Source organism: Rhinolophus hipposideros (assembly GCF_964194185.1).
Source record: "Rhinolophus hipposideros genome assembly, chromosome: 10".
NCBI lineage: Eukaryota > Metazoa > Chordata > Mammalia > Chiroptera > Rhinolophidae > Rhinolophus > Rhinolophus hipposideros.
In genome coordinates this window covers 65,422,018-65,448,704 of record NC_138056.1, presented here as the reverse complement: position 1 = coordinate 65,448,704, position 26,687 = coordinate 65,422,018, and the positions used below count along the sequence as shown (strand labels likewise).

General features: G+C 36.2%; 2 protein-coding genes and 1 long non-coding RNA gene across 7 annotated transcripts in view; 2 read left to right on the top strand and 1 right to left on the bottom strand.

The window, feature by feature from the left end:
* MAML2 (mastermind like transcriptional coactivator 2) overlaps positions 1–5,410 on the top strand; it is a 341,299-nt gene extending 335,889 nt beyond the window's left edge. Inside the window, exon 5 of the mRNA XM_081061610.1 lies at positions 613–5,410. Within this exon, the coding sequence (XP_080917736.1) occupies positions 613–1,628 (1,016 nt within the window). The 3' untranslated portion in view covers positions 1,629–5,410. The remainder of the gene's footprint in view (positions 1–612) is intronic.
* On the bottom strand, positions 5,342–23,079 carry LOC308502987. 2 transcript variants are annotated; one of them, XR_013994119.1, is made up of 3 exons: positions 22,845–23,079; positions 22,082–22,206; positions 5,342–8,280 (listed from the first exon to the last, which is right to left on the bottom strand). It is a non-coding gene; the product is annotated as an uncharacterized lncRNA (long non-coding RNA). The 2 variants fall into 2 exon arrangements; XR_013994120.1 differs by lacking the exon at positions 5,342–8,280 and adding an exon at positions 20,323–21,400 and having other exon boundaries at positions 22,845–22,953.
* The window catches only part of MTMR2 (myotubularin related protein 2), a 95,335-nt gene continuing 91,190 nt past the window's right edge, over positions 22,543–26,687 (top strand). Inside the window, exons 1-2 of one of the 4 annotated variants that reach the window (XM_081061613.1) lie at positions 23,092–23,323; positions 24,485–24,567. Coding sequence is in view for 1 of the 4 variants with exons in the window: in XM_081061616.1 (XP_080917742.1) it covers positions 23,244–23,323 (80 nt within the window). In the remaining 3 variants the exon portion in view is untranslated. Of the gene's footprint in view, positions 23,324–24,484; positions 24,568–26,687 lie in introns of all 4 variants that reach the window. The other 3 variants (XM_081061612.1, XM_081061616.1, XM_081061615.1) reach the window with 3 other exon arrangements.

Here is a 26,687-nt window from a genome sequence, read left to right as displayed (position 1 = left end):
GATTAATCACTCTCTGATGTGTGGAGCCTGTCAGTACAGCAGCCCATGATTGGATGGCCCCACATCCAATCACTTATTGACAGGCATCAATATGACTGGCAGGCACTTTGAGGCTCCATGGATTTCCCAATGTAAAAGCTAAGTGCTAAATGATAACTTCAAAGAGCAAATGCTACTGGAGAGAACAGGCTTGAATAACAGGGAAAGCTTAATGAAGGAGCTTGGACCTTGGCCTGAGCCTTAAAGAAAAGATACTGTTCAGTGAGACAAGAAGGGCATCAGAGGAGAGGGAAATGGCACGAGCACAGGTAGCTCCTGGTGTGTGGATAACAATGGAATAGTAACTATAGCTCCTAGAGCAAGAGGCTTTTCATGTGGAAATAATCACTGGAGCATGGATTACAGTGAATTCCAGATGTTTAAAGAGATGGGAATTTACCATTTGGACCCTGGAGCCACTCATGGCAGCTTCCTGAATAGGAATGATGCAGATGAATAATTGGACATAATTTTCAAGGCCATAGGTTGAGTTTCGATATGTTATTGCAAAGTGCTATAAAAGAGGAGATAACCTACTGCTAGGAACTAATATAATTATCTTCTTTTCCTTAGGTGCCTCATCAACAGTGAGTTTAAACTCTAACCAGACTTTGGCAAACCCAGTTTCAACACACACCATTTTAACTCCAAATTCCAGCCTTATGTCTACTTCCCACGGAACAAGAATGCCATCGTTAGCCACAGCAGTTCAGAACCTAGGGATGTATGGAAATCTGCCTTGCAATCAACCTGGCACATACAGCGTCACTTCAGGAATGAATCAACTGACCCAACAGAGAAACCCAAACCAATTGATAGCAAATCAAAACAACCCTCTAATGCCACGGCCACCTACCCTAGGGCCAAATGGTAATAATAACGTGGCCACTTTTGGAGCAGGACCTGTTGGCAATTCACAACAACTGAGACCAAATTTAACCCATAGTATGGCAAGCATGCCAGCACAGAGAACATCAAACATAATGATCACATCGACCACAACAGCACCCAACTGGGCCTCTCAAGAAGCAGCAACCAAACAGCAGGAAGCCCTGAAATCCACAGGCGTCCGCTTCCCTACAGGTACACCGACAGCCTATACTCCAAACCAGTCATTGCAACAGGCAGTAGGTAGCCAGCAATTTCCCCAGAGAGCAGTGGCCCCTCCTAATCAGTTAACACCAGCACTGCAAATGAGACCCATGAACCAGATGGGCCAGACATTGAATGGACAAACCATGGGTCCACTCAGAAGTCTGAATCTCAGACCCACTCAGCTAAGCACACAGATTTTGCCTAATTTAAACCAGTCAGGAACAGGGTTGAATCAGTCGAGGACAGGCATAAGCCAGCCACCATCCCTGACACCGGGCAATTTTCCTTCACCCAACCAAAGTTCCAGGGCTTTTCAAGGAACTGACCATGGCAGTGACTTAGCTTTTGACTTTCTCAGCCAGCAGACTGATAACATGGGGCCTGCCCTAAACAGTGATGCTGATTTCATTGATTCTTTATTGAAGACAGAGCCTGGTAATGATGACTGGATGAAAGACATCAATCTTGATGAAATCTTGGGGAACAACTCCTAAAGGAGAAAAGGGAGACAGTTCACCCACTCCAGCACTGAAAGGCAGTATTTTACAAGGACTCTGGAAAGGCCCACGGTTGACTTTTAGTTGGACTACATGAAGATACCTTGGCTTAAACATGGAAAGCAGAAAGTAACTGTAGTGGTGAACATTTTGGTCCAAATGCTTGTTTTAAATCTCAAACCTGAAAGTAAAACATTGGGATCACTTTTCCCTGTCTAAACTTCAGGACACAGTATCCAGTTTATCCAAACATAACTGTGATGTTGATGTGTAATTAGCTGTGTAAAATAGGCTTCCCAAGCTTCTTTTCTCCCTGAAAGGAAAGCTTTAGGACTTTTAGCTTGTTTAAACCCTATGTCATGCAGAGGTATTAGTTCCAAGCAACAAGCAACAAATTCCTTAATTTGCTCTCATAGATATGTGTGGTTTAATCTTTCTACTATGTCTTTTCATTTAGTTTCCCTAAAACGTCCAGGGTAGATTGAAATGTGATAAGTTTGTTTGGAGTAACCAAACAGTATCCTAAGTAACGAAAAGCCAGAGAACCTAGAGAACATCCAGTGGTTATAGAATTTCTTTCCCAGCCTCACCCCTCACTTTTTCAGTTTTCCCACATACCCTGTATTTCAGTAAGAGGCTGTGTCTAGTGATGAAACATGAATGCAGAGCTATCCAACTTTATTGGTTTCCACAACCAATTTCTGAATCCGTTTTCAAGTCCTAGATACAGTCACTACATGTCCGAATCATACTAAAATATTAGTGCACACGTGTCTGCATCAGACTTCACTATTTAAAAAAGAAGACACCCGTTGAGCATTAGTATAAAGGAGATTTATTTGACCACACATAACCTGGGGTGTTGCTTATTGTGATGGTACCTGCTGGTTAGTTCCCAAGCTGAGTGAAACTGAGCCTGTCCTCCCTGATTATTTTGATGACTAGAGACTGATTTGTAAGAAGAGGAAGTTTGGAGACCAAAACTGAGATTAGAAGGTATCATGTTTTGGTTAGAGATAAGAAGCAAAAGATCAGGACCAGGGATGGCAGGTAGGTGTGGATAGAAATCTATTTTGTAGGGTTTGAAGGAAAGCAGTACTGAGAGAGAACACTGTTCTTACTTGGATGTATTATTTGGTTAAATGGCTACGTAGAGTGTGATCTGTTAGTAGCAGTCTATGCATTCTTCTGTCCCTAGTGTAATGAATCATTGCCACATGCTGGATGGACCCTTCATATCCAGGTTTTCTCCCTCAGGGCTCAGTACTGTATCAAAGAACGAGTTTTGTTGAGTCATGTAATGTCAGTGCCCAAATACAGATCATCTGTAAAATGGGGAAGCTTTGTGCTGATTTGGGAAGGATGTAAAATATCACTATCACCTTCCTTATTACAGAGGAACACAGCCTTCTTCAGCCTTTTTAGTTATTATATAATGTATACACACATATTCAATTATCAAATGTAATTTAACTGACGTCATTTAATAACTAAATCTTTAAATATCTGTTCTTAAAAAGAACACATTTTGACAGTTCTGCAAAGCCCGCTCCTAATCTTTCAAATGTCTAGAAGCACTCTCTTTTACATGATACCAACATCACTGGCCCAGAATCTTTTCTGTGCTAGGTTGTAAATACAAATGAATGACTTGTTTTGTAAACTTTTGTAAAGAATATTTTGGTAGAAATACTTAAAACATATTCTTTGGGTTATATTTATACATATGTGAAATAAATATACTATCAAAAGGTTATATTTTATACAAAAAGTAAATTGTTACCTTTTGTATGCTAATATACAAAGTTTTGTATAATACGATGGTTTATTTTTAGCTCTACACTTAATCCGGAGGTGGTCAAGTGGGAACTTTTAAAAACTATCAAGAGGCTTGTTAGACAAATTTATATTCTGAAACCTCAATACGAAAGCATTCCAGGTTTCAATCCTTTCCTTTTACTTTATTCCCAGACTCTTTTTTAAACCCATAGTTCTTGTGTCTTGTTTGATTATTCTGCTGTGCACATTGTATTGGTCCTTGTTGCATGTGGTCTACTGTGTGTTTTCCCATTTTATGAAACAGCGTTTCTCCATGCAAAAAATTAAGGAAAAATTATGTACATATAAACACGTTTATTTTATGGCTCTTCCATGTTACTGTATATATCTGCCAGCACGTCCCAGTTACACTCCCGTGATTCAGCTTATTTTTATCCTAACATAAATAGTATGTTTTGTAGTAGCTATCAAATTTCAGAGATAAAACAATCAGAATGTTTGGATTTTCTTCTATCTTAATGTGAATTTCATAATTAATGTCTATTTATTCAGCTATTCATTAAAACACAGGATTCTTTGGAAAAAAATGGTGTAGTCTATAGTTTCTGTTTTTTGGCAGCCTATTACCAAAGATGACGTAATTTTCCTGAAAGCTGAGATAATGACAATTTGATAGACTTATGTAGCCAAAACTTTATTATTTAACACTTAAAAGCTATTGGAATACAATCTCCCATTTATAGAAGTACCAGACTACTTAATTGTTGGCATTGTTTATCATTCTGACAATATTATAAAGGACGTAGAAGTAATTTTTCTTTTTTTAATGCAAAGACTAGAAAGCAATTTAAGCAAATAACTCATTCTTGGCTTCGTGTTAAGCCCAATGAAGATAAATAACTCTGCTCTAAGTGAATGCACTAATATTACTTGCATTACTGTAACTGTACCCATAACTGTAAAGATTTCAATTTGTAAAACAAATATTTTGTATTGTGTGTAATTTCATGTGTTAAAAAATAGTTTAAAAACATTCAGAAGTGGTTCTCTTGTATGAAATCATACTTTCAGTCACCAACTATATTGCTGCAATATCACAGAAAGTTCTGAGAACTGTATAAGACAGATGCGCAAATCTTTTCTCTAATACTAGTGACGCTGATGTCTCATTTTAGGGTTCTTTAGTTCACTTAGAAAGTTTGTATTAAGGTCCTGTACACACACCACTTAGTAAATACTGGAGAAATATTCTAATTCTAAGGCTTGTGGGCCTTTGCCTGGCCTGCTGTGTGGGACTTGGGCAGACAGGTTGAGTGAACACAGGGCCAGGTAAACACAGCCTCACCGAGTATATTTATACAGTTCTTCTTGAGAGTTAGAGAGGTTGAGAGAAAAGTGAGACTTTGTAGGAGGCAAGGGGAACCATTCTAACCAAATTTTCTTGCTCCACTGTTGAAATATATTGCCAGAGTTTCATTGTCCCTTTCCTTTCCTCCAAAAAGTTGTGTGACATTATCCTTTTAATAGCATTATTAATGAAGCAATAATAAAATTGACATTTTATATAGTCCCTGTCCAATGACTCTGGATGGTTGGATAATAAATAAAGTCAACATCAATAAAAATAAATAAAATACAAATTAAGAGAAAGAAATATGCAACTCTAAAATTATCTGAGAATCCCATTTGTATCCATGGCAGTAGACCTGAGAGAAATGAAAGACTAAAAGTGAGTGGAAACAATGAAGAACAGCTCAGCTTCCTCCTCTGTGGTTGTCAAAGGCAGTTCAAATTCTTAAATGTTTTTCTCCACTGTGTCCATTTTATATCTCTGTAACTGTTTCCTCACCCAAAACTGGGGTTTTGGAGCTGAAATAACTCTCCATTCCTTTCCAACTCTAAAACTGCGATTGATTTTTTTTTTTTTTTTTACAAAGTGCAAAATTAACCAGAAAGACTCAGTGGCATCATGTTAAAAATAAATATCTCAACCTTTTGAAAATTTTCATACGGGCAGTCAACTTTATTTAACAAAGCAACCATACCTTTCAAAATTAAATCATACGAAAATGAGATTTCATCACAAGTAGGCCAGAACTAGACAGACAAATAGAAAGACAATGCTGATGTAGATGCCCATTGACTTACTACAAATCAAATCCTGAGGATCAAAAGCTAGAATATGATATGCAATGGTCATTTTCCCTGTGAGATCGTAGAATTTCATAAAGAAAATATTTGCCTACCAGGGAGGAGAAAAACTAATACTTTGAGTAGTACATTAATGAACTTCTGAGAGTTATAAATGATAGTGTGGCATCTTTTAAATATATTTCCTAAGTTCCTACAATAGACAAAGTACATGTAGTACCCTAATATCAACTTCACTGGCAACATTTTTAAAACCAAATGCTGTTGTCCCTGACATGCACGCAGTAATATAAAAGGGGGCTTTTGTTTGTTTATGTAAATAGCATTTTAAGTTTTGTTTTTACCAAATTTAAGTCATCTTTAGCTCCAGGCTGTGCATGAATATACAGACACTTTTTATACTACTTAGGGATCATTCAGCAACACGGAGGGAGAAAGAATAATATATGAAAGACTGCACAAATAGAAGCTTTTTTATAGGGTTCTTTCAGCAACAGGAAAGAAAGGGGGAAGGGAAAAAGAAAGAAGGAAAGGAAACATGTCTCAAATAGGCTTAGAGAAAGGAATTTACTGGTTAACATGACTAAAAAGTTTAGGAGCTAGTTCTGGATTTTGGCACAGCTGAATCGAGTGGGTCAACAAAGTCATCAAGCGTTGGTTCTTTTCTGTCTCTCCCCTTTGTTTCCCTGTGTCTTAACTCCGTTCTCAGGCAGGCCCTTCTCTCATGGTGGCAAGATGATTGGTAGAAGTGCCAGACTTACATCCCCACAACTCCAAGTCCAGTGAATGCTTCCCTTTCAAAAGATACAACTTTGCACCTCACAGGCTTTGATTAGGGCCTTTGCCCATCCCTGGACAGTCATTTTGGCCAGGGAGGTGCAGTGTTTGATTGGCCAGGTCTGAGTCAAATGCCTATCCTGAAGGGAGGGTAATGTCAATACCACTAAACCCTGTGGACTGAGCATGGGACAGTTGTGATATCCAGAAGGAGGATCAAATTGCTATCGTCAGAAAGAAAGGGAGGAAGGGAGGAGAGAGAAAGGGAAGAAAACCACAGATGTCTACTACGGTTTTTCTATTTCCTTCCACACATACTGTTTTTCCCATATTTTGAATTTCGAAACCTCACTATAATACAACTATACTCACCGCCTCCCTATAAAGCGGCAATCCAAATCTCACTTATTTCCTACATCCACCTCCTGGTCCAGCACATCTATGTGAGGTAAGCTCTTTTATGCTAGGTCAAGATGAACCAGCAATCTAAGCCCAAAAGATATTTATCCACTCCCAACGAGTCCAAATGGAGAGAGAACAGGATAATGGTAATAAGAGTTCTATTAGGAAGAGAAAGTAACATGTAGATCACATCCTTCTGAACAAGAAGAATAAAGACTGTTCTGCCTCTGAACATTCAACCTGGGGAGAAGAAACATGAAAAACTCCCCTCTTTCCTCAAGATGCATGCCAGTTGCATTTTGCAATGGGAATATTCACCCTTTCCTCAGGGTGTCTATTACATGAAGTGCAAGGGGAACGCTCAGGCAATCAGACATCTCTCATGTCCCAATCATATCTCCTGCTATGATTCTCATCTGTTTGACTCAGTGTGCAATAACTTTAGCTTAAAAATGAAAATTCAGCTTTTCAAAAAGTATCACTGAGTTCTAGTCAGGGAAACAAAAACCACTTCAAACAGCCCAAGTGTCAGAGAGACTTCAATGCAAAGATTTGGTTACACAGGTGATGAGCGAGTTGAGAAACCAAATAAGGGTTGGTGAGGCCATCCTGAGATAAGCTAAAACAGGAAGCCACTCCCATTCCCACGGCAGAAGGACAAAAATACAAGAGGCCAAGGAACACTAAGCAGATACTGAAACATTGGCTGAACCTGTCTGGATCCAGTGAGGACTTTCAGCTGCTAACGGAAGTGCCACTTATAACAGAGAAGGAGGAGAAGGGACACAGTTCATCCCTCCTGTCTTCTTTCACTCTCTAGGCAGTGCATTCATTGGCTGAACTCAGTTGGACCTAGCTCACCCAGAAGGCTGAGAATATAACCTGGAGCATTACAGACCAGATCAGAGAAGGGCAATGAATAAATCTGCCAATAAACAAGCCCAGGTCTGATACAATATGCTTGCAGGTTTCTGCACTCAGCCATCTTGGCTTTCTGAGCTGGAGCAAAGAGCAGCTTTCTTAGCAAGCCTGATCTACTTCCTTCTCTACTTTCAGATACACTAATTTCAGTCTAAATGTGTCTATTTCTTATGGAATCACATCTATTAGGAACCTGTTCAGCTGCAAGTATTTGAAACCTCAATTAATGGTGTTTTTTAAAAAGTTGTTTTTTTTTATATTTCATTGATTCTTAGAAACACGTTTTTTCAGTTTCTTATCTGTAAAATTAGGTTGTCATTTACAATTGATGTGAAAAGAATACATTGTATTATTGTATAAGTGCCAGCATTTTGTTTTCTTTCTTAGTGGTATGTAGAATAATGATGTGTCTTACAATCAAGGGCATCTGAGATTACATAAAATGCAGCATTTGTCTCATGCAAAAGAGGTCTGAGGCAGGCAGTCCTAACCTAGTGTGCAGTAGTCCAAAAAGGCTGTTAGGTACCCTGGCTATTTCCATCTTTCATGTCCGCCATGTGGAAGCAGAGAACTCTTCTTCTTTATTCTTGTGACCTCTGCCTCAGGTCTATGTCCCAAGCTGAAAAATGGAAACAAAAAATTGTGAAGGGCAAAAAATGTTGTCTATAGCAAATCTTTACCTTTTCATTTGGGAAAGGTCACGCTACCCAAAGACTTATAACTACTGTTTGTGAACCATGACTGTGTCATGACATTTCAGATCTTCAAGAAAGGCGAGGTGTCAAGTACTCAGAGTTATACCCTAGAGAATGACAAGGGAGCGAGCGGGTGGTTGGAAATTATGGTAAATAAAAGTATAAAGACATGGAAATGGGATAATCTGAAACAATAAACAACCTGAGTGCTTAGGAAAATAAAGACAAGGGGGAGAGAGATGTTTTTTTTTTTTTAAAGATGAAAAGGAATGAGAAACATAAATTCAAAATGTTGATTATCTTTGAGGGAATATAGAGAAATGTGAAGGTGTACCAAAGAGACTTAAATTATGTTGTTTTCTAAGCTGGATGGAGACTACATGGTTGTTATATTTTAAAATGTTTTTTTGTATATCTGAAATAGATTATTAGAAATGAAAAGAAAGCTAAGTTAAATTACATGTAAGTAAACAAATCACCATGAATGAGAAACAGCATAAGCAACAGACAGCAGAAGACCCAGATATTGGAAATAACAGACAAATATAAATTACCTAAGTTTAAAATATTTTAAAAAATAAATATAAGCTTAGAAATATCAGCATGAATTGAATACTGTTCCTAGTGAATGGAGAATAAACAATCTTTTTAAGCATATTGATGAAAATTAACATTATATGCCATAAGATAGCCTCATTAAATTTCAAAAGATAAGTATTATATTGACCATGTTCACCATTCACAATTCACTTGTTAGAGAATTGTACACCTGAAATCTATGTAATTTTACTAACAAATGTCACCCTAATAAATTTTAAAAAAAGATAACTTGAAAAACTCCATTCACTTGGAAATTAAAAAATTAAAACTCATCTAAACAATTCATGGGTCAATGAAAAAACTAATAAAATATAGAAAATACTTATAAACAATAATAAACTATGTATGCTGCTTAAGAAGTTCTTTGAGAGAAATACATACATATTTATTTATAATTTGTGTATTTGATATATTTCATAGTAAATAATTTTTAAATACTGTCAAATTAGGTATGTGAAAGACAGAAGGGGGATTGCAATCAACCAATCGATTATTAAGTACAAGGATTTTGTCCTCAGATTGTTTTGCAAGTGTTTTAACTTTTCATTCCATTTTAATGAAATCAGAATTTGAAATCATAGAAGATGCATTATGTATGTGATTCACTCAAGAAAGACTTCAGAGACCTCCCATTAGCAAAACCATACCAAAAAGAAAGGCCTTGGTCCTAACATCAAAAGATTTATGCACAAAAGTACTTTATAAACTATAAATTAAAATGTTTAAATTTTATGTTTCAACTCAAAACATTTAATTTATGTATATTTGTATGTATATAGTGTATCTATGTATACATTACACACATATATATAATTCTCTGTTTAATCCAATTTTATTTTCTTTCTCAAATTAATTGACAAGCTACCAGTTCTAATCACATCATATAAGGGGACATCTACTCTATTCAACATTAAGGAATGAAATAAAGATTGTAATGAGTATAGGGCTTTATTTAGGAAATAATGGCGGTGAGGATAGAATGGCACAGAAGTTATACATGTTTGAAAAATAAGCTTGATCCTTAACATTAATTTCTAAGAAAATATTTTAAAATATTAAGGAAGATTACCTTCAATAGGAATGAATATAACATAAATAATCTTCAAAGTAGTTTTTTACTCATTACCCATTCATATACTAACTTGGAAGCAACACGTCACTTTTCAAAGCACTGAAGAAAAAGTTAGTATATATATACATGTATATATACATATATATAAGCCTCATTTATATAAAATGTGCATCTCCATTTATGTAATTCTGCCTTTCAACACTTACTGGAAAAATAGAAGATTATTCTACATCTGGTCTTTTGGATAAAGTTAGCCAGGAATTTTTGTTAATCTTTGGGGTAATCAAAAAAGGTTCGAAGGATGTCTTAATCCTGCTCTGAGCGTGTCAAAGTATATGTCTTTGTTCATTTCACAAAACCAAATAAGAGTGTTGTGAGGATTACATTTTGACAATTCAATCCAGATGACTACTTTATTATGGAAAAATAGTCTCCATCCCTTATCTAATTCAGAAAGTATATTCATAGAGGAGGCACTATAGCTGCACTATAATACAGTTGCAAATATTAAAATTAAAGGTTATGAGAAGAAACACAGCTGTTAAAGGGCAGTGACTGAGTGAATTCATTTCACTGTTACATGTCTAAGACGATGTGGATTATTGAAGATTTTTTTCCAAAACTCCTTTCAAAGGCTCTCAGTTTAGCATTTCAAAGGTAGTGGATAATATCTGAAAAAACAAGTTTTACTCTTTCTAAATACAATAATAATAGAGTTTGAAAGCTAAATATTCAAAGGCTTATAAAATAATGATACCAGGGAGTTCTGAATGTCATTGTGTGCACAGATGTCTCAGTTGGTGCATGAAATATTGCCATGTTTTATTGTGGTTTTTCTTTCTTGAAGTTATTTTCACTTATGCAGTGACATAAGCTCTCTTTATGACAGAGGAAAAACTGATAATCTCCAAAACAATGGGTAAAAGTTCAGATCTCCAAATTTAACTGACCCTAGATGTGAATTGTTAAACAAATAAAATGTTGCATATGTGTATTTATTTGCTTGTATTTAAAAATTCAAAACACATCAAGGTATGTTTCATTTCAGAGAAGTATGTGCCAACTATTTTAAGTTTTGAAGTTAAAACATGTGGTGCTCTATTCATAAAGTCCAGGTTTTAAAAAGAAAATTCATTTAACTATTATTTTCCCCAAGATAGGATGCTTCTTTTCCCATTGCAATATAAAGTCAGAGCTACTTTATGAATACTTCCCATCAGTCCTTTAGTAACACAACTGCAGAGATGTTGTTAGAAAGCTAGATTTCCCACCTCTGTATAGTTCTTTCTCTTGAAACTGTGCTTCCCAAAGTGTATTTCAAGAACTACTAGTTAGGGGCTTTGCAATGTACAGTCAAACAGGATTTTCATAATTAAATTAGGTTAGAAAGTACTAGAATGCATTCTTAGACATATATAAGAGAAACACTGGTATTTTGAAATATTTCTCTAGAAAACAAAACTTTTATTTTTAAAACTGGAGTTTCATAAATTTATTTGACCTTTTTCATATAACCCCAATTGATATCCTATGGTATGGTTAGGCAAATGTTGTCATGTAATTTAACCTAAGTATATTCAGACTGGCCTTTAAAAAAAATATTCATTTCTACAACATGCAAACATTGATATATTTGTATTTGCAATGAAAAAATACTTGGTACATTATAGTTAATGAAAGCCTAACATTTTACTGATTTCCATTCAAGATCAGCACCAGTCATTACAGAGATTATGTTTATTTGCTTTGCCTGACTCAAGTGGTACAAAGACTAAAGAAGTTTGAGGAGCATCGTCTCATAACATGGGATACCTTTCAGGTAATAATGGTATAACAAACTAAAGTTTTCAAGTGAGCGGTCCAGACTGAGGGAAATGACCTGACTTTTTAACTGTTTTGAAAGAATTTGGAGGAGCATACACTGATAGCTATAGTTTAAAAAACTGCATTTGAGGCTTAAGGCATAAAACAGGGTAAGGGAATATTGGTTTGTGTTCTGAGGGTATTAGTCTAAGGAATCTTTGAGGAAACCTTGGGAGGACAAAAGTAGGTGAGATTTTTCTAGACATTATATCTACTTTTGTTTGAAACCTCTGATTACCTTTTTAACTGTTAGTGCTGATTTATTATCTCCTTTTTAATTTATGTGTCTTTTATTTCTTGATCAGCTCTGCCTAAAATCATACATTGGTGGTACATTCATACCATTTCAGCCTGTTGTATTTTTTCACTATTTCATCTGTTAGTCCTCTGCAATTACTTTGCTGTCTATATATCAATAAATCTTCATCTTTCTTTGTTTTTCTTTCAATTTTATTTCGTAAATCTTATTTTATCATCTACATGTATTGTTTATAGTCTCCACTTTTACATTTTTCTTTTACATTGCTTAGTAAATGTTTTTAAAATTATTTTACCTTGCATCATGTTTTTACTGAGTGTGTTATACTTTATTTCTTACTTCTCTTTGCTCTTGAAACTTATTAAATGTCAAGCAACTGATATAAGGGAGGAAGCTGTTTATTCATATAAACAAGAAATCAAACACTCATTAACTGGGTCACAACTATATGAACATCAGAGTACTGTAAGAGTGAGGAATTGACATACTGTTTACTCTGTTGCAATGCCCTTCTTTTCTTTCCTTACCTGGCTAACTCATACATCTCAAGTTCATGTATCATCTCCTCCAAGAAGCCCTCCTAGATCCTTAAGTTGAGCTAATTATCCCTATTCAATGCTCCCAAAGGACCTTGTACTTGTTTCTGATCATGTCACCCATTTTTATTTTAAAAATTATTGTAAGAAATAGTAATATAAAATAAGCTACTGTACTTATTACAAACATGCTATTGAGAATGTTGTTTTATATCCTTTCTATAAAATTTCAGTGAGATATTTCTTATATAATTCAGTGCTATAAAAAAGTTGCGTTTCTTGTGAAAAACTCATATGATTCTTCCTTTCTGATAATGAGAATAGTATAACTGATTATGTGTTTTAATTTTTGATATAGCTGCCAGGAGGCTTAGTGTGAAATCCAAGGTTCTTTCATGGGAAACTTTTAACGTTCTTTTAAGATTCTTTTTTTCTCAGTCCTTTTTTAAAAATCGTTTTGTTTGTTTCAATTTCATGTATCTTTTGTAATAAGCTACCTCAAAACCTTTGTGGGAAAGGTAGGGCTTTGATATTTATAAAAATAAAATGTAGATGAAGAAGGCAACGATCCAGTGAATTCCTATATTCCAGAGCAAACATGAATTATTAAGTCAAAATCCCTGATCTCTTTTTAGTTTTGTTTTGAAGTCAATTGCATCAGTTTATACTTGTTTGAATATTTCTAATGAATCTGGTTTCAGTAAGGGATGAATTGATTAAACTTGAAATTGTATTCCTAAGGTTTAATTACATAGATTCAGCCCAGTATATCTCGTCCTGAAAGCAACACTTCACAATTAACCTCCTTCCAAGTTGTTTGCACTCATCTCTTTTTTCCCCTCAATTTCCCTATGCAAGTTTCCTTTATGTAAATTTTGTTTACCTGGGAACATATATATATATATATATATATATATATATATATATATATATATATATATATATATATATATATATAATATATGCCCTGAAATGCCAGGACAGGAGGCATATTTTGTTGGTGTTTCTTCTCCACCATTAAATTACTCCTAAGCATGTCACTGTTTTTTGTTACTTTGCTTTTCAAGTAAAAAAAATCAGTATTAAATATAAGTCCTTCAGAGTTTATGAATAACAGTTAAAAACGTAGCATTGTGATGATAGAACCCAAGCTTTGAAATTTAGACACAAAGATTTGAAGATCTCTATTTTGATAATACAGGAGTGCTGTTAGTTTTTCACCTTTGTTGTACTGCACAGATGCTATATCTTGAATTATAGGGATATTATACATCATGAATAATGTGAAAGCATTACAATAAATGAACATGCATTTTTAGAACTTAACCTAATGATGGACAGACTGCCTGGAAAGGGAAAGAATACAAACATATTCTGCCAAGAGAACATATTCTTCGGGATGTCCTCACTCATCCAAAACATTGTTGGCAGTAGATACCATTTTCCCTTGTGATTAGGTGCTCTTCTCATGAGCACTCTCAAATCAGATCAAGAATTTTCTTGGGGGCACCTATGAAACATATTCATTCATTCAAACATATTTATTGAATGTCCCCTTTGTACCAAGCACTCTTCTAAAAGCTTGGAACACATCAATGGGCAAAACCAACAAGGATCTTAGCTGCAAGTGACAGATAATAGCAATAGAAATATAAATATGTAAAGTATATGACAAGCAGAAGGTGATAAATGGTATGAAAAAAATCAGAAGAGAATAAGGGAGATATGAGTGCAGGGGGCATATGTGAAATTTTAAATATTCAAGGTAGGCCCCGAGAAGGAGACATTTGAGCAAAAATTTGAAGGCGGTGCTAGAACTTTAATATTAGGATAGAAAAGTTGTTAGCAAAGATATGTCAAGATCATCTGGCTGTGACAAGGCAGAAAATAGCAAAATAACTTCTTTTGACTCAATTTCATCTTCAATTCTGAATGTTTCAAAGTGATTGCAGTCCTAGGTAAAGACAAGTAGGTTTTTTTTTATTAGTTTTCAGCCCAAAACCCAAACTTCATTTAAGGTCAAGGAGAGGCGATTGTCTCATATGACACTTCGGTTATTATGAATTGGAGCAGAAATGCAGTAGGTGACCTTGAAAGTATAAGCAATTCCCACCACATAAGTGTGATGTACATTAGACACCCAACATTAGACACTGAAAACAGGTACCAAAGCTTGACAGTTCATACAACACTTTCCAGGAGATTCAATAACAATATATCAAGGTGTAATCGCTTCCAGGACAAATTCATCCTTCCCAAGATGCCAGAAATCTTTTATCTGCTTCCCAATGCCTGAGGTAATATATCAGATAGTCATGAAAATGTCATGAATGTGAAAGTAATTTTAATGAATTGAAGAAGGAAGACATGCCCACAGATGTATAGTTTAGGAACTATGTTCAAACAGACAATTTAACTTCCTCAATGTAAAAGTGACAATTGCTAGATTAAATCACAGTCATAGAAATCATATTATCTGAAAATATGAGATCAATAGATTCAAACAGAGATTTTTAAAAAATGTTAGTTTGGTCTGTTGATTTAGTCAGCTACTTTAATCTGTTGATTTTGTTTAATATGTCCCCGAATCACTAGAAAAAAACTAGATGCTGGGGTCTTCAATTACAGCCAAAATTTCAGCAATTCTCAGTCCTTCTTTGGTCTGAATTATACTGTATGTCTCTTTATCTTTTTAAAGAAATACATAGAGAACTACCATTTGTAGAACATGTATAATGTGCCAGGTACCGTACTAGATGTTTTTACAGATATCATTTCACTTCTCACATTCTGATATGTTTGTGTATGTAGTTATGTGCATATAATATAGGAAGATGGGGGAAGAGAAGGAATGTTAGCTACATTTTACAGGAGCTCAGAGATGAATGTTCTAACTTCACATACAGAGGAAGTATTACAGTGAAGATTCTACGCAGGGTTTCTAACTCTATTAAACCATCTGCTACTCAACAAAGGCCACTATAATAATTACTATTTATATTGCATTTTATTATTTACAAAAGTACATTCATATGTTATTTGATTATATCGAGACCTAAGATCATTCTAATTTCTTAATTTTCTTCAATATTATCAGTCTATGGTATTATAACTTTGTAAACTGCAAAATACACTAAAGCCACATGCCCATCTTTTGTGTATAAACTCTCATAAACTACACTTATATGATATGATGAATTCATTACACTTGCCTGTATCTCATGAGGAAAGAGACTGCACTTTGTTTCTGAGTTTGACTACTGTAGTTCCTCATATAAGTACCTCATATAAGTGGAATCATACAGTATTTGTCTTTTTGTGATTGGCTCATTTAGCTTAATATCCTCAGGGTTCCTCTATGTTGCAGCATTGACAGAATTCCCTTTCTTTCAAAGTTTAAATACTATTTAATTTTATACACACACACTCACACACACACACACACACACACACACACACACACACACGGTTGGACAATTAAGTTCGCGAACTCATCCTAGAAAAAGTGCTACATACCTCATTGCTGAATGTCCCTATGGTCACCTTTGAAGTATTCCCCTTGGGAAGCTATGCACCGATGCCAGCATCTAGTCCATCCTTCAAACCTATTTTGAAACTTTTTCTGGAATGGCCATCAGAGCTGTCATTGTATGTATTACTCTTGCTGTCCTGAATGTCATCAAAATGTCTTCCTTTCAATATTTCCTTTACCTTTGGGTAAAGAAAGAAATCATTGGGGGCCAGATCAGGTGAGTAGGGAAGATGTTCCAATACAGTGATTTGTTTACTGGCTAAAAACTCCCTCACAGGCAGTGCCGTGTGAGCTTGTGCATTGTCTTGATGCAAGAGCCATGAATTGTTGGCAAAAAGTTAAGGTCATTTTCGTGTAACTTTCACACAGCCTCTTCAGCACTTCCAAATAGTAAACTTGGTTAACTGTTTGTCCAGTTGGTACAAATTCATAATGAATAATCCCTCTGATATCAAAAAAGTTTAGTGACATCATTGCAACAAGTTCATGAACTTAATTGTCAGACTTTGTACAATAGGCTCTCTGCTCTTTACAATATTAAATACTAAGAATGATTAGAGATTCATGGTCTGACAATTAAGTTTGCGAACATGTTGCAACAATGTGGCCAACCTTTTTTGATATCAGAGAGATTATTCATTACAAAGTTGTACCAGCCAGACAAACAGTTAACCAAATTTACTATTTGGAAGTTCTGAAAAGGCTGCATGAAAAAAATTAGTCAATCTGAACTTTTCACCTATAATTCATGGCTCTTGCATCACGACAATGCACCAGCTCAAATGGCACTGTCTATGAGGGAGTTTTTAGCCAGTAAACAACTGTATTGGAACGCCCTCACTACTCACCCCCAATGACTTCTTTCTTTACCCGAAGATAAAGGAAATATTAAAAGGAAGACATTTTAATGACATTTAGGGCATCAAGGGTAATACGACCACAGCTCTGATGGCCATTCCAGAAAAAGTTCCAAAATTGCTTTGAAGGGTGGACTAGGCACTGTCGTCAGTGCATAGCTTCTGAAGGGGGGAGTACTTCGAAGGTGACCATAGTGATATTCAGCAATGAGGTATGTAGTACTTTTTCTAAGATGAATTCTCAAACTTAATTGTCCGACCTCATACTTCTTATAAGATTTTGCAGACATATTATATCATTGCAATAAATTTGTGAAATGTAGCTTTCTTGGAAAAAATGTACAGATTGAAGTGATTTACTTAAGCACACTAGCATAATTCGCCAATCCTATTTGCTTCCTAGAAAGCTGGAGGAGGGTCCTTAATTATGTGGTGAGTTTTAGAGGACTTACAGAGTACAGAGAAATTTAACCAAGAAGCTTATAGAAGTATACTACGTATAGCAAAGGGAATTTTATTGTCAATCCTCAATGAACATTCAACTCATTGTTGTGAGAATTTCATGAATTATTCATGAAGAATTACAGCATAGTGATTAAGGAGATATCAGAGTTAAGTAGACCTAAACTCTACTACCTATTATACTTCATGTAACCTTGGGATATTTAAACTTTCAAAGCTTCCAAAATATTCTCATCTATAAAATACAGATAATAATAATAATAATAATAATAATAATAATACCTTAACAATGGGATTGCTTAGAATTCATGTTGAATCACTCAGAAAAAAAGAGAAAATTAGGAATTATATAGTCCCATTTACAATGAACCCTTGACAACTTTTATGCTCTAATTTCATATATATATATTATACTATACATATGCATTACAAACTCCACCAGAAAACTGTTGTAGATTTTGCTTTAAATGGTCATATGTATTTGAAAGAAATTAAGGGGTAAAATAGTTTTTAATAATTACCCAGATAGTCCTTATTCTTATCTCCACCTTGAATGGCCATGTTTCCTTCAGTATCATTTCTCTTTAGCCTGAAGAATTTTCTTTAGCATATCGTGTGTCTGCTGGCAAGATTTTCTTTTAATTGTCCTTCATCTAAAAATGTTTTTATTTCACCATCAGTTTTGAAGGATGTTTTTGTTTTATATATATATATATATAACATATATATAACATATATATTTATAACATATGTATTTATAACATATATATACATATATATTTATATATATGTTATATATATATATAACACACATATATATGTTATATATATATAACACATATATATATGTTATTATATACAGTGTGCCAAAAAAGTATACACATTTTAAGAAAGGAAAAAGCTGTATTAAATTGTAATACTCAATATATACCAACAATAAAAGATGAATCAAGTCACGTTTGACTTGTTATTACAGGAGGTGCTCAAAGTGCTTACCATCAGCATCCAGACACTTCTGTTCACGGCAAACTACTGCTCGAGCAATGCTGATTAAAGTGTGCACTTGTATACAGTTTTTTTGGCACCCCAGTATACATATATATACATATAGTTTGACTTGTTTTTTAAAGCACTTTTAAAGATGTTCTAGGTTCTAGTGTTTTCTATCATCCATACTATCTACTGGGGAACCTGTAATCTTTAGAATTATGGTTCCCCTATGTGTGATGTGTTATTTTTTTCTAGCTGCTTTTTAAGATTTTCTCTTTAAGTTTGGTTTTAATTATGATGTGCCTAGGCATGATTTTCTTTGTATTTATCCTGTTTTGTGCTTATTGAGTATCTTGAATCTGTAAATTTATGTTGTGACCCAATTTGGTGTTTTTAGCTATAGTTTCATTAGTTTTTGCTGCCTAATGTTTTCTACTTCTTCTGGGACTCCAATTATATGTATAATGCTTTTGATATCGTTTTACATGTCCCTCATGCTATTTTTTCCCCTTTTTCCTTTTAGAAATTTCTATTGATTTATCTTCAAGTTTTTGACATTTTTCTGTTAAATTCATTCTACCATTTGTCCCAGCCAGTGAACCTTTTTATTTCCGACATTGTATTTTTCATAAAATTTCTATTTGGATCATTTTACTGTGTTTGATTCTTCTGCTGAGTTTTACTACATTTTCATTGATTACAGTGTATTTCCTTTACTTCAATGAATATGTCAGCTGCTTTAAAGTCATTGTCTGATCATTCCCATACCTATATCACCTAGAACTTAGCCTCTCTTTATTTTTCCCTTGGAGAATGGGTCTCATTTCCTGGGTACTTTTTATATCAAGTAATTCTGAATTGTCTTTGGCATTATGAACATTGTTTTGTAATCTCTGGATTCTGTTTTATTCTACTGCAAAGTGTTGATACTTTTGTTTAGCAGGAAATTAATGTGGCTTGAAACAAACTGAAAATTTGTCTTGTGTGGTAACTGCTCAAATCTTACTTTAGTTCTGATATCTGGAAGAGTGCAAGAATATTCTACCTTTTTTTTTTTAAAAAATCTGAGTTATTTGCATTATGCTTTTATGCTGTTCAAATTGAATTAGGACGTAGCCAGAGATTGTCTGAGTTTATATATAGAGTTTGAGTTCCTCTCTCCAGTTTTCCTTTTCAGAATTCCAGCCTCATTCTCCAGCTTCTCTGGGCTCCCTTCTCTCAATTCCTCAGGCCAGAGGGATGGCAGGCTTTCTGTGTGAGTGTTTGCTGTCCTGCACTGCACCAGTTTTACTCTGTCTATAGGTCGAAGCCACCAAAATGGGCAACTCACTTTGTGTTGCTCACTTCCTTCATGGTTCGACTCTGCCTGCTTCTATTAACTCTCTTTACCCCTCAGGTAGTTATTTACTTATTTTGTTTTTATTTTGTCTAGAGTTTACAGCTCTAGACAAAATAAAAGGTCAGTCTGTTGGGAGTTTACTCCTTCATACTAAAACTCTCCAAACTAATCAAAAAATTAAATTTGGGGATAGAAATAATTAATCACAAGGATTATGGAAGCTTGATCTTGCCAAGGATTATGTTTTTGGCATACACATTTTAAGAAAAGCAGAAGTATCCTTCTACTTGTCCATTCATAACCCACCATTTACCATCTCAAAAGAGGTTTATTTCCATATTCTAATTCAGGTCATCTAATGAGATCCCCCAACCAGTGCCTGTACACGAATTACTTGTTTCCTTGTTCACGATGAGATGAGGACAGAATAGAGAATACACATTTGAAACTTTCATGCAACTTTTACAGAATGTTTTTATCTGTTAAATATAAGAAAAAAAATTTGGCCTTTTATTTTGCATGCCTTGGTTTTTCTTAAATTTCTTTTTTTCAAGTAGTTAATTTTTCTTATATTAAAAAAAAACATATTCCAAACACATAATGGTTTGGAAATTAAAAACAAAACACTAGTTCTTCCCATACATAATTTGAGGAACACTGCTCTAGATTTCAAGTAAGAAAAATAATTTTGGGAAGTTCTCAAGTTAACCGTTCAATAGGTGAGATAAGGAACTGTAATCTGATTACAGCAATAGTTCCTGAATGACCTGGATAGGCTAAAATATTCTATTAAAAGATGAGAAACCGAGGTACAAAAAGTCCTAATCAAGTTGATTTCGCTTGGAGACAGATATATATCTATATTGAATAGCAGCCAGTATGTCAGAAAACAAATTCAGCACTACTTGAACTTTCAGCTGAGATTCAAGTATTCTTTGCTTGTTCAATCTAAGAAGTTGCTTTCTTACCATTTAGTTTAGAAGTAGTAAGTTCAGAGAAGAACAAATAATAGTAACAAACCCATTTACTGAAAGCCTACTGTATAACCAACTCTGTATAGTAAAAAACAACCCACTATGTGAGTATTTTGATTTCCATTTTAGAGATGAGAAAACTGAGTCTGGAGAAGCAACTTATTCAAAACTCATAGACAAATAAGTAATCGAAGCAGGATTCCAATTCAGATTTGTCTGATTCAAAAGTCTCTACACTCAACGTTATTGTTCTTTTTTTAATTTCAAGATAGGCATATACACAAATTACTACATCATTAGGCAGATGGTTTCAAGTGCTCTATTAATACAGTGCTAGAAATGAACTGGGTAGTAGGGAGTAGGTGGGTCTCCCATTCAAGGGATTTATCAGTCTTCACCAAGTCAGTTTCGAAAATCTGTCAAAGTATCAAATCTGTCAAAGTATCAAAGCATTTTGGAAGGCAGGTAGAGATGGGGAAGCAATAAGCAAATTCTTTTATGAATCACTGTAGATGTTTATGCTGGTTAAGTGTTTCTGATCATCTACTTGCTGTCTTTGCCTATGAGAGGAGAGGAGTACAGTTAAGGTCTCTTTAAAAATTGTAGAAATAAAAAAACATTGGTTGCCATCCTGTTCTTGCCAAGCTGAAGAATAGAACAGAAAGGCTAAGCCTTTTGTGCTTAAATACATATTAAGCCATTTTAATAGGTCCTCTAGCTTATGTTGAACACAACTAGACTAGGTCGTTCTTTTGGGGAATATACTTTCAAGTTAGTATTTCATTGGCCAAATACTTTCAGATTTTCTTAAAAACATCAGTTGTCAGTATAAATTAAATCTAGTTTAAATCAACATCATTCTATTTATCCCAGTAAGGGTTTAATTTTTTTAAATGACTAATTTTTTTACAGAAATAATTTTTGTACATTTATAAACCATACATGAGGTGATTTGAATTTAGCCTCAATCAGAAAAATTCCTTGATGGTATCCTCTCTGTATCCTTCCTGTGTCCTCTGTAACAGAAAATCACCAGCAGAAGCATTTCCCCTTCACCCAGTTCCTGTTGGCTTATCACAATTCTATCCTTTCCCCTCCCTTCCTGCTCTACAGGGGAATTTGAGAGGGCAGGGATAAACTGCTAACAGTTTGCCCTCTATCCAACACCACCGCATCTAATAGTGCATGTGTCTAATCCTTTTGCCCATTTATCAGCTCCCTCCCAGTTTCCTCTTCCATACCTGTGTGTACAATGGGTCAATGCCCAAGTGCTTTCCTCCTACAGACACTTTCAGACTGTGCAAACTTCAATCCAAGGGACAGCACTGAACATTTCAGCTTCCTTTCTGGTGCCCTTTCTACAACGCTGAGCCACGGGTGGAATGGAAACAGAATGATGAACATTATTGATTTTTTCCTATTTGTCCTATACTTTCCCCGTTACCTTTCCCATACCAATCTCTTCTTACTTCGTTGCCACCCTTCCTCTATCGTCCCCTCCTACAGGTACTACTGTTGAAGTTGGGTTAGAAATTGTTTGTGTACTTGAGTCCATTCCCTCCTAGCAACCCTTGGGAAGCGGGTGGTAATCCCACCAGCGAACATGTTAGTGCTTCCTATGTGCCAAGCATTGTTTTAAGCATTTTACGTGGACTAACCCATGTCATCTGTGAAGCTATTGTTATTCTTTTTTATTTTACAGAAAAAGAAGCTGATGTGCAATGCTGTGGGTTACAATGCAAGTAACTGGCAGAGGCAGGATTTGAATTCACGCCCGGCCGGCTCGAAAGCAGCCTTTAATCATTATTTAGTTACTTACTCATTATTTCCAGCCACCCACCTGGCGAACATTTTGCCATCTCATGGCTCCTACCCTCATCCTTCACCTGCTGTTCCTTCTCTTCCTCCCTCTCTAACCTCCGTCCCCCCGCCCACGTCCTTTCTGCCCTTCATGGACCGTTCGCCCCCATTCCTTTATCAGGATGTCCTCTCACTTTCGCTGACCTTCACATCCCTGTCTCAATTATCCCCGGACTTCAGATCCTTCTCGTTTCGTGAGACCCTCGCAGCGAGGATTCCCTGACCCCTTATTTCTCCAACCGCCCCTCCTTCCACGGGCTCTTCGCCCCGTCCCGTCCCGTCCCGTCCGCGTCCGCGACCCGCTCCCCGCGGTGCCCAGAGGCCGCGCGCGGGGGTCGGCGCGTGGGGGGCGCCGCGGGTCCTCCGCGCCCCGGCAGCCCCGGCGCGGTGCAGTCTGGGGGAACATGGCCGCTTCCGGTGGCGCGCTCGGGCCGGCGCTGGCCTGACTGCGGCCCCTGCCCGGCGTACTCCGCCCTCCGCTCCTCCCGCCCGGCAGCCGCGGAGGTCGCTTCGGCCTTTTCCTCCTGCTGCCCCCGCCGCGCCATGGAGAAGAGCTCGAGCTGCGAGAGCCTCGACTCCCAGCCGGCGGCGGCACGGCCGCCCAGCGTGGATTCCCTGTCCAGGTAACCTGGGCACCCGGGGCCCCGCCCCGCGTCCGCGGGGGAGGCGAGGCGCCGGGACCCGCGGGAGGCCGCCCCGCACTCGCCGGCGCTGCGCCGGAATCCCTTCCCTGGGACTTGAGACCCACTTCTTCCTCCCTTCCTGGGGCTGAGGGGCCGGGAGGAGGAGGTTCAAACCGACCGCGGCTTCATCGCCTCTTCCACCTTTTGTACTGCGACCGAGCTTTATGCCCGGCTGCTGTAGCCCCAGTTCGTTACTGTCTCCGATCTCTCATTTCCTCTCGAGGCATTTCTTTAGCCGGCCCTGCCCCCTCTCCCGTGCCCCCCCTCCCTTTCTCTCTACGCCGCTCTTTCCCTAAGGACCCTGCGGTCTGTCGTCCGTGCGTCCTCCTGTCTTCGGTGTTTGGATTCTTGCCCAACCCTTTTCCTCTCTTTCATCACTTCCCTTCCTTATCTCTTTCTCGAGTTCCCCGACACTCGCACCCCCCAACTTTGCTTAAAAATGTAAACAGGAATGCCCACTGTGCTTCTCTTCCAGCGGCTGAATCTTCCAGCTGAAAGTCATTATCTAGGCATCTGAGTAGTCCTCATCCCTGAGTGAATAGTTTTCTTCCTTCTTGGCTTACCGGTTCTCCAGGTTATTTCTCTTCTACCTGATGATTTTTTTTTTTTTTTTTTTACCCCCTGTAATTTTGAGGACTTAGTAGGCAGCTTTGCACAGAGTTGTTGGATTAACTGGACGTGTTTTAGATGCAGTTTTTTTTTCCTTTGGATTTAAAATAGTGATTTAAACTTTTGTTAAATAATAGGAGACCTGTGTTTGTTATATAGCCACAATGAAATCAGATTTTATTCCATTGAGAAATAGTCTGATTGTTATTAGAGAGTTATTAAACTGCGGTGTGAAAGCACACACAATTTTCATTTTTCCCCCCTGAATAAATTGAAGTTGCGATGCCTCCTTTGATTCATTTTGGACTCTGCTAAATACGAGTGATACTACCTTTTTTTTTTTTCTATTGCTGTTCAGGACCTCATACGGAAATCATTAGCTGATCCCATTATTCTAAATTAGATTCCATTCCTGTATACACCTGCCCATCCCTTTTTTGGAGTCCTTAACAAGCACAGTATAATTGTTGGTTTAATTGTCTTCTCTACTAGGCTATAAGCTACTTAAGGACGAGGACCATATCTTACTCAGCTCCATAGCTCCCAGCAGTTAACAGAGACCCTTCATGTCAGAGGTGCTTAAAAAATGTTTTGTTTTTTTTTTTGAATTTGTATATTGAATTGTCCAAGAGAGAAGAATTTTTCATTGTTCGGTTATTGTGCTTTTGTTTCAGGTATTTGGTGAAATTTAGAAAGGTGAGGATTTACTTACTCAGCTATAAAATCATTCAGAAAACAGATTGGAAAATTATAATTTTATGGGAAAGTTACAAATGACAACTATGTTTCAGAATAGAATGTAAAGACAATGTAAAGTGAGGCAACTGATTAGTAATCTCATCCAAGCCAGAAGATTTAGAACCACAGGAGGCAGCATAGTCTGTTAGAAAGAGGAAAGAACTGGAAGTCAGCAAAGTCCAGGGCTCAGGTAGCTGCCATGTTTCCCCAAAAATAAGACCGGGTCTTATATTAACTTTTGCTTCAAAAGACGCATTAGGGCTATGTTCAGGGGATGTCATCCTGAAAAATCATGCTAGGGCTTGCTTTCCGGTCTTATTTTCTGGGAAACACAGTATTTGTCCTGTTATCATGTAACCTTTCTAGTCTGCAGTTAAAATAAGGTGGTTGGTCTAGCAAACCTGTGAAGTCCTTTGGAACTCTAAAATTCTATCATTCTTTATTTTAATGATAATACCAAGATGAATGCGTTCTTGTTAATTATTCTTAACATTCTTATCAATTACGAATGCATTCTTATCAAATATTCCCTTTACAAATAACCTTTGTTACAGATTTTTAAAATTACACGGAATGTTTGTTATTGTAAATTACTGTACCTAATTGTACCATTGAAGCGCATTTTTTTCCTAAAGATAAAAAAAGCCCAGCGGTTGTAGTTAAAGTTTATATCTCTTTTAACTTCTTAAAAAAAAATTATGTTACTGACATAAGAACTGGAGAAAATTAAGAAATCCTTGAAAAAATTTTGACTATAGTATGTTAGCCTCATCCTTTCTGAACAAAAATATAAGTATGACTTTACTTTCCACAGAAGAATGCCAGTTTTCATTCCTCTCCTCTAGAAAGGTAGAAAAATAACATTTATTGAATGTTTACTGTGTAGAATTCACCCCTGCTAAAATCTTTGATGTTTTTTAGTTCATGAATCATTACACCTGTTGGTGGCACGCTCTTTAATCAATGGTATAGAATAGCTGCATTGTAGTAGATACTTGTCAGGAAGCTTGTATTTAAACTGAATCTAGGCTAACAATCACAGGTGATTCTAATACACAGACAGGGTGGACAACCATGGTTATACGGTAATAGCTGTGTTAAGTGGCTATCCAGATTGTTTTTACTTTGGTTAGCCTACGATTAAGCAAAATATTGATGTTTGAACTATATTATCTCAACTTTTTGCAGAATTATTGCCTTAACTTGTAGTTTATGCTTTCTGTTTTATTCAGTTAGAAAATTTTTAATTTCAAATTTTCAGTTAAGAAATTGCCTTTTGAATTTGTTTTGATATTTCCTGCAAAATAATAGTTAATGATATACTGTTCAATGTGTTACAGATTGTCTTTTTTTTTAATTAAAGTTTATTGGGGTGATAATTGTTAGTAAAGTTACATAGATTTCAGGTGTACAATTCTGTGTCACGTCATCTATAAATCGCATTGTGTGTTCACCACCCCAGATTATCTTTGACACACTAGATTGACATAAATTTCTGCTGAGTTTAGCTCCAAGGAAAATTGTTTATGCAAAAAATTATGGATGTTTCCTATTTGTTTGAAAATGGAAACTGTGTACCTGCATCTTTCCTTCAGTTTAGCAAAAAGACTTCAGTCCGATTTGTAACTGAAGTTGGTCATATACTTTAATTTCTTCAAGTACTTCTATTAGATTAATTCAGTTTAAATACTATATTATGTTTAAATGTGTTAATTTGTAAGATGTTTTACACTCTTCTGGGATGTATATAAATCTGAAAAATAATACGGTAACTCATCTGGTTGCCCATTGTTTTATGTTTTTGTTCTTTTAAATAACACACTTCATTGAAGTTGGATGACTGGCTGTTATGGGCTCTGTAGTTCACACTAAATGTTATGTTGAATCTTGATGTATATAGTCGTCTCAGACTTGCTTTTGCCTCTAGTTTTGCTTTCTAGGTCATCACAGGCCTGTT